General features: G+C 48.7%; 1 protein-coding gene and 1 non-coding gene across 3 annotated transcripts; both read right to left on the bottom strand.

Moving 5' to 3' along the window:
• Positions 1 to 261: 261 nt before the first annotated feature.
• Positions 262 to 9285, bottom strand: LOC118233880 (polyadenylate-binding protein 1A-like). 2 transcript variants are annotated; one of them, XM_035429939.1, is made up of 15 exons: positions 8317 to 9285; positions 5782 to 5975; positions 5276 to 5391; positions 4680 to 4819; positions 4441 to 4535; positions 4197 to 4334; positions 3753 to 3848; positions 3098 to 3370; positions 2848 to 2938; positions 2332 to 2442; positions 2074 to 2222; positions 1872 to 1956; positions 1292 to 1422; positions 830 to 928; positions 262 to 658 (listed from the first exon to the last, which is right to left on the bottom strand). In XM_035429939.1, exons 1-14 carry the CDS (start codon positions 8507 to 8509, stop codon positions 836 to 838), a joined length of 1905 nt encoding a protein of 634 aa, XP_035285830.1. In that variant the 5' UTR covers positions 8510 to 9285; the 3' UTR covers positions 262 to 658; positions 830 to 835. The 2 variants fall into 2 exon arrangements, with proteins under 2 accessions (XP_035285830.1, XP_035285831.1); XM_035429940.1 differs by having other exon boundaries at positions 2074 to 2219; positions 8317 to 8509.
• LOC118234771 lies at positions 4007 to 4143 on the bottom strand. The gene has a single exon (XR_004766715.1). It is a non-coding gene; the product is annotated as a small nucleolar RNA SNORA5 (small nucleolar RNA).
• Positions 9286 to 14535: the final 5250 nt, after the last annotated feature.

Here is a 14535-nt window from a genome sequence, read left to right as displayed (position 1 = left end):
TGGGTGGGAGATCGCCACCACCGCCATGTACAGCATCGCTGCTTGCCGTCCACCCCAGGACTTAAACCACCCAATCAAAGCAGCGAGTTGTGGTCAGGCTGGGGGGGGCTTGTCCGGAGTGCAGAGGTTCTCTTTGTCTTTCTGAAGGTCTTAGACTGAAAGACCGCACCACCAAAGATTAAGCAACACGTAGTGGAATTGGCACAAGACGTGCCCTGTTCCGTTAACCAACGACCGCACAAAACAGAGGCAAAGCCCATCAATGTTTTAAGTTTTATTAAAGCAAGCAAATTTCAATCCGAGTTACATTTCGCAACGTCCAGCTATCCGCTCTTATGGCCAAACAAGAGCGATATTCCGAACGTTCACACAGTAAAAGGAATAAAAAGTAAGAAAGGAATGTTTAATCTCACATTTTGTGGAATAATTTTTCAAACCCCAGATTTTGCATTTTTTATTTTTCCATTTTTTTTTGCTAATTTTTTTTGTTTTATTGTATCAAGGCCTAGCGTTCATTCTAGACCTGGCTGATTCACGTTTCCTTTCCTTTTTTTCAAAACGGTTTTATTTCTTTTGCAATGTTTTGTGTGTTTTCACTTTTTTCAATGTTTAATTTTTTTTTTTTCCTCGGTGAAGCTAGTCTCAAGGCTCCCCATACCTGAAAAAAATAAAAAATAAATAAAACAGTTAGCATCAGCAAAGCAGCTGCAACACTACTACAGTTCACTACTCACTGAAAGCGGGACTACAGAGACAGTATTCTCCTCCATTTCCCAAGCACCAGTGCTCATAACTGCAATGCATCGTGGGATGCAGGAGGGCAACCCACCTTGGCTCAGACACTTGGCACACCGGTAGAGTTGGTGACGGTTTTCTGCGCGGCTTCCTTGGCCTGGTGAGCCTGCAGCACAGCGACGGCCTCATCCACCTGGAAACGCAACACATGTCACATGACCTCGGCGTAACCACTCGCGCTCACCCTCGAACCTGCCGCGTTTGTGTTACGCAACTCAAGCGCACTTTCCCTGTGCGTTTGTGCGAGTGCGTACATCGTGCCAATTCCGTACCCATGGCCTACGGGTAAAAATCCTACGCGCTCAGATCAGTAAGTCACAGTTGGTTGTTTTTGTAAGCAGTGACATCATTGTTCCATCCAACAGAAAATAAACACTTCATTCTGTCTGAAACAGTCATTTGAATAGTAGATGAGTGAAGTGGCGTGTTGATGAGTCAGTGTGGGCGGGGCTGGGGCCGGGGGGCGTGACTTGGGCCGGGGGGGGGCGGGGCTCACCTTGGAGCGCAGCGACTCGGGCGACTCCAGCATGTGCAGCAGCTCCGAGTTGTCGATCTCCAGCAGCATGCCGGTGATCTTCCCCGCCAGGCTGGGGTGCATGTTCTGGATGAGCGGGAACAGGCGCTCCCCTGCGGCCGGGACAAACGCAGGTGGTTACAAATCGTGCCCGAGGCAGGGGGGGAAGCGCACGAACCCAAAAATATATATCCCGCCTTCAGTAAACAACAGGTCAGCCTAAATGCACAGCTGTACAGTATTCTGAGCAGCAAACCAGGGGGATATTTCACAAAGCAGGATTACCGTCTTAGCTAGATAACTGTGCTGAGTAAAATCTGGAACCCTCCCAAACATGGAACGCGGATTGCAGTAAAAAGAGCCGTTCTGGGTTTTACCCAGAGCGGTGACCCAACCGACTCAGTAATCCTGTGTTGTGAAACAGGGCCCAGCCCTGCCATCACATGCAGTGAAACCCTTACAAACGGAGCAGAAGCTCTCATTGGGCTAGCGTGCACTGAGGTAGCGTGCCCCTTGTGTGACAGTCACCGAGGTGTGGGAGGAGAGAGAAGAGGAGACTCACCCAGCATCTGTTTCTGCTCCTGCGGGGGGGCGGCGGCAAGCATGGAGGCGGTCAGGGGCTCCTGGCCCTGCACGTGGACGGCGGGCTGCGTGGGACAAAAGGAGCGGGGCCGTTAGCGGGACAAGGGACCGAGCCCGTTAGCCGAACACACGCTGCAGTTCCCTGAAGCTCAGAGAGGGGGCGCTCTCTCGCGGGGCCTTACCTGCTGCATAGCCACCTGAGGCTGGGAGGCCATGTGCTGCTGGGGGTTGCGCACGCCGGCGGCGTACTTGTACTGGGGCACGCCGCGCACCGGAGCTGCCGCCGCCGCGGCCGCGGCCGAGGGGCGTGGCCCAAGGGTCTGAGCTGCTGCTGGAGGGAGCGGGGTGGGGCGGAGACACAGAGAGGACCGTTACTGGCTGCGTCGTACGGACTGGGGAAGGGCAGAGGGGTGCGGGGGGCGGGTGGGGAGGGGACTCACCGACGCGCTGGGTGGACATCATGCGGGGCACCTGGGAGGTGGGCCTCATGGTGCTGAAGGTCTGGGGCCTGGGGGCCGAGGGGCGCATGGTTCCTGGCATGTTCTGGAAATCTGCGGCAAGAGGAAGGGAGCGGCGTTCAGGGCGCTAATGCTAACAGTCAATAATACTCATGGCTGCTAATGCTAACGGTCACTAATGCTCACAGTCACTAATGCTAACGGTCACTAATGCTCACAACCGCTAATGCTCATGGTTTCTAGTGCTAACGGGCACTAATGCTCACAGTAACTAATGCTAACGGTCAATAATGCTCATGGCTGCTAATGCTAACGGTCACTAATGCTCATGGCAGCTAATGCTCAGTCGCTAATGCTAACGGTCAGTAATGCTCATGGCTGCTAGTGCTCACAGTCGGTAATGCTAACAGCCGCTAGCTCTAATAGCACAAACTGCAGGACGGGGAGCTGCAGTCACCGAGCCCGGGACTCCGGGGGAGGGGGGGGGGGGATACTCACGCTGTGGTCTCACGCCCTGTGTCGCCCAGCGGGGACTCGGCCGGAGCTGGGCCAGCTGGCTGGTGGGGTAGTAGGCAGCTCTGTTCTGGGCCTGCGGGTTAACGAGGGGGCCAAAACAGGTTCAGACAAAACTCCTCAAAACACACAACAGAAGCAATCAAACGGGCATGCTAGCACCTAACGTTCAGTCCACCGTCAAACAACTAGAACCAGAAAACAGCACGGAAACGGCCAACGGTAGCGCTCTGACCTGGGGAATGGCGGCCATGAAGTAGCCGGAGGGCGGGGCGGGCTGGTAGGGGTTGATGACGGGGTTGGGCACGGCGCGCACGCTGGCCATCCGCTGCATGTACTGGTTGGTGAGGTGGGCCTGCCGCTCCTCCTTGCGCTGCGCCAGCGCCACGTACAGCGGCTTGGTGGCCACGATGCGCCCGTTCATCTCCGTCACCGCCTTGGTGGCCTCCTCCGGCGACGAGAAGCACACGAAGCCGAAGCCCTTGCTGCGGCCGCCCTCCATCATCACCTGCAGGGGGAGCCGGAGGACTCAGCCACAGCGCACAACCTCTACACAGCTAGACGCACCACTACACAGCTAAACACAACTCTACACACCACACAGCTAAACAACTCTACACAGCTAGACGCACCACCACACAGCTAAACACACCTCTACAGAGCCAAACACACCTCTACACACCACTACTCCAGCTAAACAACTCTACACAGTCAGACGCACCACCACACAACTAAACACAAGTCTACACAGCCAGACGCACCACTACACAGCTAAACACACCTCTACACACCATACAGCTACACACACCACTACTCACCAGTAGACCACTTTAAATGTGGAAGAAGTCTGAATAGGACACTGCCATGTATAACCGGGAGGGGGGTCTTACCTTGGCACTGGTGATGGTCCCAAACGGGGAGAACTCCTTGCGCAAGCGCTCGTCATCGATTCCATCGTCGAGGTTCTTCACATACAGATTGACGCCCTGTGAGAGAACTTAGTTAGGACAAGCGCGTTCGAAATTGCACCCGCTGTGGAGTACAAGGGAATCCCAACCCTCCCCAGGTTATGAATACGTACGCTACACGGCTACGCCCGTTAGCAGGCTGCCAGAGAAGGCCGTGTGCGATTGCGAACAGGCAATGTTGTCGGTAGCACAAATTTATCCCCAGCATCTACAGGCATCTGACGCGGGGCCCATGAGCGACCGTTTGAGTGTGGCAGCCATTTTGGCCAGTATGATCCACGGTGGAGGACGTACTGAATTTGACGAGGCTGCGGCGGGCGCGTGTGCGGCTGTGCGTGTGGGGGCCGCGCGTGCGGGTGCCCGTACCTGGTAGCGGGTCATGCGGTCCTGCTTCATCTGCTCGAACTTGCGCTTCAGCTCCGTCTGCCGCTCCACCTTCTTCTGGGCGCGGCCCACGTAGATCATCTTCCCGTTCAGCTCCTTCCCGTTCATCTCGTCCACCGCCTGAAACGGGGCGTGGCGCAAACGGTCAGGCTCCGCCTCCGACCGAGCGACCGCGGCCGATCGGCCATACGCGGCCGGGGGGTGGGGTTTGGGGTTGGGGGCTCACCTTCTGCGCGTCCTCGTGCCTCTCGAAGCTCACGAAGCCGAACCCTCTGGACTTGCCGGTGTCGTCCGTCATGACGCGGATGCTCATGGCCGCTCCTGGACGAAGAACAAAAAAAAAAAAACACCAGTGTGGCGGTCAAGACCGGGGTCAACGGCTCAAGGTCAAAGGGTCGAACGCGCGCACTGGGAGCTCGGCAGGACCGTAGCCGCGTCCGCGCGGGGGGGGAAAAAAGCGCGTACCGTATTTACTGAAGGCCTCCCTGAGCTTCTCGTCATCCATGTCCTCTCCGAAGTTCTTGATGTACACGTTGGTGAACTCCTTGGCTCGGGCCCCGAGCTCCGCCTCGCGCTCCTTGCGGGACTTGAAGCGCCCGACAAACCTGCGGAACGCACGCAAAATCAGAACCGCGCTCCAAACGCCAGCGTCGCTGGAAGAGGATAACAGGCCGCGTCGGGAACTTGGTCAAGAGTTTAAAATCCCATGAATATAAGACTGAATGACAGGGGGAAAAATTTGGCAACTAACTGCACTAAATTTAGCCCCAGCAAAGTCCTCTTAAAGGGTCCGCATTTCTCACTTCATTCTAACAGCCATTTTGAGCCTGCGTAGTCGCCGGGGAAACAATTAACCGAGACTGACAATACCACATGCAAATAAAAACCCAGGCAAACACAGTGCAACAACTTGTTAGTCCACATCAAAGTAACGATTCCTTCAAAGCGGATTTAGTGACGAAGCACGAATAGGCCCGGAGGGGGCGAGGATAAAGGGGAAGGGTTTGGCGCGCTGGGGCGCGTGCGTGTGCACAGGGCGTCGTCCGGGTCGCCGCACTTACACTTTTCTGTCATTGAGCAACATGCCGTTCATTTTCTCAATAGCCCTCTCCGCCGCCTCCTGGGTCTCAAAGTGCACAAAGCCGTAGCCCTTAGAGCCATTCTCATCACAAACCACCTTGGAAAGGAGACATTTTGTCGGGCGTAAGCAACTTTCACATCATGCGACTCCAGAAAGGGTCTACTGCAGGGATCAGCAACTCGCGGGTCCCTCGAGGGCCGAGAACGGCTGGTTTTCCACCCTCCCTTTGCCTGGGAGTCGGGTGTGAAGACAGTCTGGCCAATCAGTAGCACCAATTACCCGGGAGAAAAGAAACCCAGGGCTGGATTTGGATTCGAGGGCCGGAGTTGATGATCCCTGGTCTATTGTCTGACATTTGAATTTAAACCCCCCCCCCCCCCACCCCCACCCGTCATGCAGGACACACTGGGCACAACACACCACACCCACAAATGTTCGGGTCACGGTGCACCCCCGCCCCGCCCCTAAAGTCCCCGTGCTGGTTACCTTGCAGGACAGGATGTTACCGAAGGCGGAGAAGGTGTCGTAGAGGGCCTTGTTGTCGATGGACTTGTCCAGGTTCTTGATGAAGATGTTTCCGACGCCGCTCTTCCTCAGGGACGGGTCGCGCTGGGACCACATGATGCGGACGGGACGGCCCTTGATCACGTCGAAATTCATGGTGTCCAGAGCGCGCTCAGCTGGGGAGGGAGGGCAATGCATAATGTAACCCCGACGCATGCGGACAAAGCCCCTTGGAACTGAACACACATTGGTGGAATTTAACAGCTGAGTCGACCCACCTCTTCAGGCTGCACCTCTCCCCATCCCTCCCTTCCCCCCTGTAAATGACTAAACTTAGGGTTGTAACTAGGCAGCTGTTTCATAGGTGACTTAGTTGATGCGCCTGTCTTAACGACTACTTGTATTTTTATTTATTTTTATTTTTCCATAGATTGCGTTGTTGCCGTTCTCGTTGTTAGTGTTAATCAGTTTAACCATCAGGGTCCAAGTTGAACTATGCGGTTGTTCCCTGTACTTGGACCGGTACTTCTCTCTAGGGGTTTCGTCATACTTGTTCCTGGTTATGGTTATACACTTTGTTGTACGTCGCTCTGGATAAGAGCGTCTGCCAAATGCCTGTAATGTAATGTAATGTAATGTAATGAGTCAATGTTCAATCATATTTTATTAAGAGGCACTGCCTACAAGCCTTAAACTTTGAGTAAGTGCACAAGGGGATAAAAAGAGGTCACAGTAGGCCAGTGAACCAGTCTATTGAAAACACTGCACTACACTGCAAATGGCTGTCCTGTTCAAAGACCATTTTGGTGTAAACTTGTACCAATTGCCCAGATTTATCCAAATAAATCCACACCGCACACTAGGTCAGTCTACAGTGGGGAAAGAATAGTGCGTAAATTTTGGGGTCAAACTTCAAAGCTGAGTACTACAGCTTTAGAATTTTGGCTGCTACACCTTGTTCCGGGCCATCTGTTCTTTGATCAGCCAAATAAATTATCAATTTTTAAAGACTTAGAGGACCATCTGTGTGCAGTGCTGTCTAAAGATGCACAAAATAAACCATCTGTGCAAGGAATAACTGCCTGTTGGAAGAAATTGAGAAATTGCTTGTATGGTTTATGGTTTTCAGAACCTACTGAATAAACTGTGTTTATGGGATGCGTAGATTCTCTGTGCTGTGTAGTTAAGTAGTGGAAAGACGGTATGCAAACACGTGATGCATTTCTGGCCTGAATTCCACAGGTTTATGGCTTCAGGTAGTGGAAAAACCAGCCCTTTTCCCAAAAGGCAGCAGAATCAATGTCAGGGCAAGTGAATGTTGTGAAGTGAATTAATTTAAGGTTAAAATCAGACTTGCTCCCTCTGTACCTGGCACTGTGGTTTAAGAGTGGCATTGTATCCAGGGGTGCACGTCTACATCAGATACACTGCGCCACAGATTTAAAAAAAAATGGCCAACGACCCTCACCCCCCCCCCCCCCAAATACTCAGACATAGTCATAGGTTGTACTGCAAGTGCCTCAGGCCCTTTTTTATTATCACCTGTTCCGGATTCATCAACATCAGGATCCTGCGGAATTCACGGTGAAACATGCCGTAATATTACTGCCAACCTCACGGTGGTTCCGTATTTTCCTGGGGTGCGCAATATGACGTTTGCTTGCAAGCCACATGCTGCTACCTACATAGCTACCACTCGAAGGGTGTTGCCGCCGCCGCACCCCTTCCCCCCAAACGAAACTGGTCTTTAAGGTTGCGTTATCAGCTGGTAACACATGAAACTCCACCCCATAAAGGGAGGTGTAACATTGGCACCCCCACGTTTAAGACGTAATAGTAATTTACTATTATATATTACATATACGCAGTATCGCCGCACGTATCAGCATCCACTTGCTATCCTGAAAGCTAACCAACCGCACAACTCGTGTTAGCGTTAGCTAACTTTAATGTCACACGAGCGAGTTTCTCGCGGTAACTTGTCGGCGACCTAACGTTGCCTCACTAACCAGCTACCATTTTATTTTAAAAAGGGTAAGCACACATAAAATGCGGAACCTCGTGTGAGGTTTATTTCGTATCGTCGTTGTCTCATTCTGGCCAACAAGCGCTAATTTCAGTTAGACACAAATGGTTTAATTAGACTGCCATTTAATGTTAAGTTAACACAACTGAACAAACTGACTGGGTATTATAGCCGATCAGGCAACTTAGTGCGTAGCTATCTAACATTATGTTAGCTACAGGGGGTCGGCTGAACCGACGCTAGCTAGCTAGCATGCAAACGAATAAACTTAGCTTTGCATCAAGAAATGTCTAGTCTAAGCAACGTTGCTATAACCAACCCAAGATTAATGTCTGGCGTTAACGGGTTAATGTCACGAATAGCTGTTAATTAATAGGTCTAGCCACGGCGGTGGCTATAATGCTAAACACACTTCAGCAACGCTAGAGCTAATTATAAAAGCTAGACTAGTTATGATAACGTTAGCTCGTTAGCCAATTAACTTTACTTACCGTCGGCTGGCTGTTGAAAGTTGACGTAGGCATATCCGAGTGATCGGCGAGTGATCATGTCCCTGCACACACGGATGGAGAGGATGGCCCCGGCGGGGCTGAATTTCTCATAGAGCATTGCTTCGGTCACATCCTGGTGGAGGTCGCCGACATACAAGGAGGCCATCGGGTAACTGGGAGCACTGGGGTTCATCTTCGTGTACGTGCTTGGTAATACAAAGGGGGACTGGAACTTGATAGAATTTAGACAGCTTGCTAGTTAACCAACAGAATTCAAAAAATGCCAATTTGCGGTAGCTATAGCTATCCCCGTTAGCAAGGTAACCTCGAATACGAACTAACCAACGTTAGCCTAAACGTTTTAATCCGATCTTGTGAACTAGCTAGCTTGTCCTACTCGTGACTAGCTAACGTTAGCGAGCGTGTTTTATACGCAATCTTGAAGATATTTCAAAACAAATATAGCCCGTTATTAGCTACAATTACAACCAAATTTAATATTAGTTGGAAGGTTACCTGTTTTAAGTTGGCTAGTTAACTGAAGGGATGCTGGCGTTAATCAATTTTCCTCGCGCGGTTAAGTACGATTAGCCAGCTAGCTATAATTGCTAACACACGTTGTGTAGCCAAAATGTGCTACCGATAGTTGTACTTGCAAGGTGATCGAAGCACTGTTCTGCAAATCCACACAGGCCTTTCCTCTTCAACTGCTGCCAACTCGATGGCTAATACGCGTCGAATTAAAAATATATAAGTTCCCCTTTGCTTCACCGTTAAGTCCACGACTAGATACACCTACTTCACCGATTTTTTATACAAAAAAGAAAAAGGATTTTTTGGGTTTTTATGCTTTTTAAATTTTTTTTTGTTTTTTAATTTTTTTATATAATGTGTGCCGAGGCTAGCTCTGGAGCACACACTCACTCACTCAGCACTAGCAGCCGGGGTTTAGGGGAAGGGGCGAGCCGAAATGTAGTTAGCTATATACCCTCGTATACGTCACCTTAAAGCAACCATTCCTGTTCATCGCGCTTGAAAAAAGGGGGCGGTACGAAACCGCAACACAGTTAACTTTGATTGGTCAGTTTACGCAAGATTTATGTCTGGTCCAATCCATTTTGTCACATGTTGAATTTTTCAGTCATGTTACAAAAAAAAAAAAAAAACAGAACTGTCGAGCAAGCATGACACAGTGCGTGACACAAGAGAAATTTGAACTTTGGGATCTATGTTCACAGAACTACAACATGCTTGTAAATCAAACTGGAAAACTTTATCACGACAAAGGAGTTTAATAGCATAATGTTTTGTTGCCAATAATGTCACATTTCTTTTTTTTCTTTTTTTTTTTAATGTAGCCGAGTTTTAAAGGCATTTGAACAGTCGTCGGTTGGCTTCCCAAATTATTATTCATATATTATTTTTAATTAGTGGTGCAGTATTTTTATTGAATGGCGTCTGAAATGTGTTCCTTTATATAATGACTATAAAAATAAATGATTGCATTTATTTAGAGTATTGATACACAAAAGCTGAGCACTGCAGAAACAAATTAACTGAAGACTGAAACTGTAGATTAATCCTTTGTTTATACTGGGAACTCACATTGAGACACTGGGTCTCTTTTTCAATAGAGCCCTGGTGACAAAAGAACTAAAAAACAATTAAATGGTTCAGTTGAGTCAGAACATTTACATTCAAAGGTAGCCAGTTTCTTAATCAGGGTTCTGAATTGATTAAATAGATTGTTACCCTGAGAGTGGCTTTTGTGTTTCTCCATGCAGTTCTCATGTCTGAAGACTGGAATTCTGTCTCTACAGAGTTTTGCATAATAGGTCGTAGACTTCAGCCAAATGCAAAGGCTTTGCAACCAAGCACTAAATATGACAACTTTATTTCAGATTAGATTATGATTATTCAGATTATGTTGATTTATCCAATGACTTCTGCTCTCTTAAAATGAGGGGAGCTATGTCTGAAAGGGTTGTAATTCCTACAGGGATTACCTGATATTTTTTTTTTTTGAACAGTCGTCGGTTGGCGTCGTATTGACGTAAATACCCTTAAAGCTGACAGTCTGCACTTTAGCTTTTTATTTCATACCCAATGTGCTGGGGTACAGAGCCAAAACAACAATAACTGTGTCACAGCCCCTATACCGTCTACATTTAACTGTAACTCAATCTTTATTGACACCGCTCTGTACGATACATTTTTAATGCCTTTTATTTAAGCTATGTTTTGCCCCTAGAATCAGGCTAGTCTGCCTTCTCTTCTCTTCCCTGCAGACTAGAGCACATACAAACATTATATTTATTTGTGACACCCTGTTTTACTATAATGCTAACCATATAAGAAGCAGTTGCATGAAGTCAATGGAAGCCTATAAGTTTACGTCTAACCCTTTTTGCTCACAAGCTGCCAGGTCACTTCTCACCCTTCGAGCAGGGTGAAAATGTTCTCTGTCGTGTAAATGTCTGGAGGATCAGGGCCTTTAGAATGTAAAATATCCCAAAACACACTGCAGTATCGAAGCGGCTTCTCAACAATGGCCTTTCAGCCTGTTCCAATTCGCTATTATGGGCTGTGGAGGTGATCTGCTGGAGTAACAAACTAAAAAAAAAAAAAAAAAAAGCAACAAAACTAAAAATAGAGCTAAATTGAGTTGTGTTTCCAAGAATTCAAAAATATGAACACAGGATTGTTTTCTGCTATGGATTGATGTACTTGCTAAATTTCTGGCTTATGGGTTTTATTTCTATTTTAATATTTTAAAAATGTTGAAATAATAAATGTATTATCCTACATCGTGTGTAGGCCTGTGTTTTCTTGATTTGATCTGGTCTGTATTTAATGTTCTGATTCGCAGGAGTAACAGTGTCACAATATATTTAAATGTAGCTAAATCATAACACTGTCACACTAAAACAAACCACGTGCATGTAAGAGGCAGAATATTGCCCCTGCTTAGCCCTTGTTGATGCTGGATCTGTCAGTGATTGAGTCTTTGTGTGTGGAATTTTCCGTTAGTCTTTAAAGCTGGTACCGATCTACTTCTACCTGTCACAGGTCAGTGGCTCGACCGCTCATGCACCTGGTCTTTATTTTCTTTCTCTCTGCGCACACTCAGGAAAGTAGCCCACAGCTGGTCCAGGGTGACCTGGCTTTTCTTGTACTGGAAGGAATGCTAATTAGTAGGCAATGTAAAAACGGGCCAGTTGGCTGGTAGCTTATTATGCAGAGTGCGGTCCGTGGAGAAGATGTGAAGAGGAGGTGAGAGGTCACATTCACAGGTTGGTTCAAATGGTTATCGTGCCCCGAGGGCGAACCCAGCCGGGGTCGCGGAAGTAACAGGGATGAAGGTAAATGACGATGGGTGGTCACAAAATGAGGATCTCGGACCCGTTCATGAAGTTTGTCCAGATGTGAACTTCAGCCTACAGTTGCCGCTCATACGGCACTTAACACTGCAGTGAACTTTAGCTCGTTCCTGATTTGGTTGATTTTCCTTGCAATTAAGAGTATTTGTAAACACAAGGAGTTGTTAGCACACTTTTATATGGGCCTGTAACTACACGTTGCCCATTTCTGTAGTTTCAGTTTATTTCCAGAACGAATTACTTGTGAAGTATGCCTTTTTCATTTTTTAAGAGTCAAATTTTATACGTGCAACTCTAAAAATGGTCATTTATGAGTTGGAGCTTTAATTCTTGTGGCCCCCCAATGATACATATTGGGGGGGAGGGGGGCGGGGGGCATGGTGGTGCTGTGGGTAGGTCCTGGGTTTGAATCCAGCCTGGGCCTTCCTGTGTGGAAGTTGCATGTTCTTCCCGTGCATGTTCTCCCCGTGTCCACGTGGGTTTCCTCCACAATCCAAAGACATGCAGGTAGGCTAACTGGAGTGTGTGTGCCTTGTGATAAATTGGAGGCCTGTCCAGGGTATATTCCCGCCACTCGCCCAATGCATGCTGGGATAGGCTCTTGCGCCCCCCGCGACCCTGCCCAGGATAAGCAGGTATAGATGGATGGATAAATATTGGCTGCAGAACAGATGATGAAATATGAAGCATATCAGTACACAAGCAAGGAGAATTACCGTAGATTTCTGTGACAATGCTCCACAGTTCTGTACAACAGCACCTCTGCTGGCAAGAAGGCTCATTACACAGGCATGTCGATGGCATTTTAGTCTAATTTGTCTGGCTTACTTTCTTAGCCAATTATTTATGAAAATTACATCAATAGCAGCACTTTTATTGCAGTGATCTATGCTTGCTATATTAATTTCGATTTTTAAAATTTTTTATATTTATAGTGTGAAATGGCTAACAGTAAGTGCAAGACCTGACGCCCACATAGGTTTGGTTGTATGTGAATTCTGCTGTACATAATTTTCAACAGCAGAGGGCAGTATCAACACAGAGAGTTAAACATTGGCATTTTGGTTCCTCATGGAATTCAGAAGAAATGGGCAAGTTTTATTAGGTCGACTGGCCAGAAACAGCATTAATTTCCAAACTGGAGTATAGTTGATCTCAGGCTATGATTATAACTATACCGCTGTCATGTGACGGGGACATATTTGGCACCCCCAGCTGCCAGTTGAAAAGCCCTGCTGTGGAGTATTAGCTCTCGTTCTTGAATGATGTCACAGAATTTGCCAACATGCACAAGCGATTTCTTTGGCCTAGATTTTTTTACAACACCACAGTGGGGTCAGAGTGCAACTAGACTTCAATGGAAATTGAAGCAAGGGCATCCAAGGTCGTTTCTTCTTTCGTCAAACGACACTTCAGCGCCTGTATTCAGGCTGTTTTACCAGTGTAGCTTGTATGAGATGTAGAGTGACTCGTTGCGAAAACTGAACGGGTCAGGCCTACATTAATAGGAGACACAGCAATTATAGTGTAATACCTAGAGCCACATCATTCAAGTACCAATTGGACAGTGCTGATCCACTCCTAAAGCAGCCGGATACTTTGCCTAAGCGAGTCATAAAGTAGAATTAATAAATCACTGGGTCCAGGTACACCAGCGTCCAGGTGTTCTTGCTTCCAGCCCATACAGCTGATATAAGGACCAGTGGATCTGTGCAGCCCCTGCCAAATTCTCGCACCCCAGTGAGGGTCAGTAAAGGTGCACCACCGAGAGGACGGATGCGGGCACCCGGCCGCCTGCAGAGCCGAACAGCGGGCGCGCTATTACGGGACAGGAAGTCCTCAGTGCGGCGGGCAGGCTATTTTCAGAGCATCATGGGAAAAAGGAAGTGCAGGTGGCCTGCTTAAGCCAGCTGAGGAGAGAGTGACCAAACTGCTCCTGCATCACCTGAAGCTCAGAGGAGAGAGTGACCCAACCCCTCCTGCACCATCTGTAGCTCAGAGGTGAGTGTGACCCAACTGCTCTTGCATTGCCTGCAGCCCAGAGGAGAGAGTGACCCAACCGCAGCTGCACCACCTGAATCTCAGAGGAGAGAGTGACCCAACCACTCCTGCATCACCTGAAGCCCAGAGGAAAGTGACCCAACCACTCGTGCATCACCTGAAGCCCAGAGGAGTGACCCAACCAATCCTGCACCACCTGAAGCTCAGAGGAGAGTGTGACCCAACCCCTCCTGCACCATCTGTAGCTCAGAGGTGAGTGTGACCCAACTGCTCTTGCATTGCCTGCAGCCCAGAGGAGAGAGTGACCCAACCGCAGCTGCACCACCTGAAGCTCAGAGAAGAAAATGACCCAACCGCAGCTGCACCACCTGAAGCTCAGAGAAGAAAATGACCCAACCGCTCCTGCACCACCTGAAGCTCACAGGAGAGTGACCCAACCGCTCCTGCACCAGCCGGTTCCCCGTCCTGTCTGCCCTGTAGCGTGCTGCATCAATGAGCTCTTTCAGTTTAGCATCACAATGCTGTCAGGGGAGAACACGTTTCGGGCTGTAAATAGCAATTAGCGTATCATCTCCACACCCTTCCACCGCGACACTTGCAGCGATCGCAGACACGCCCAATGTGTGGGTAGTCACCGGACAGCAACTGGAATTCCAACGGGACTCAAAACGTGCTGGTTTTGTTCTGCTTTCATGCCAGATTCACATCATAACTGTTTTACCAGTGCAACAGAACTCAAAACGTGCTGGTTTTGTTCTGCTTTCATACCAGATTCACGTCATAACCGGTTTACCAGTGCAACGGAACTCAAAACGTGCTGGTTTCGTTCTGCTTTTCA

Source organism: Anguilla anguilla, chromosome 8 (genome assembly GCF_013347855.1).
Source record: "Anguilla anguilla isolate fAngAng1 chromosome 8, fAngAng1.pri, whole genome shotgun sequence".
In the NCBI taxonomy this organism is placed as follows: Eukaryota; Metazoa; Chordata; class Actinopteri; order Anguilliformes; family Anguillidae; genus Anguilla; species Anguilla anguilla.
The sequence above is the reverse complement of the archived record's forward strand: the minus strand, read 5'-3'. Positions and strand labels throughout refer to the sequence as shown.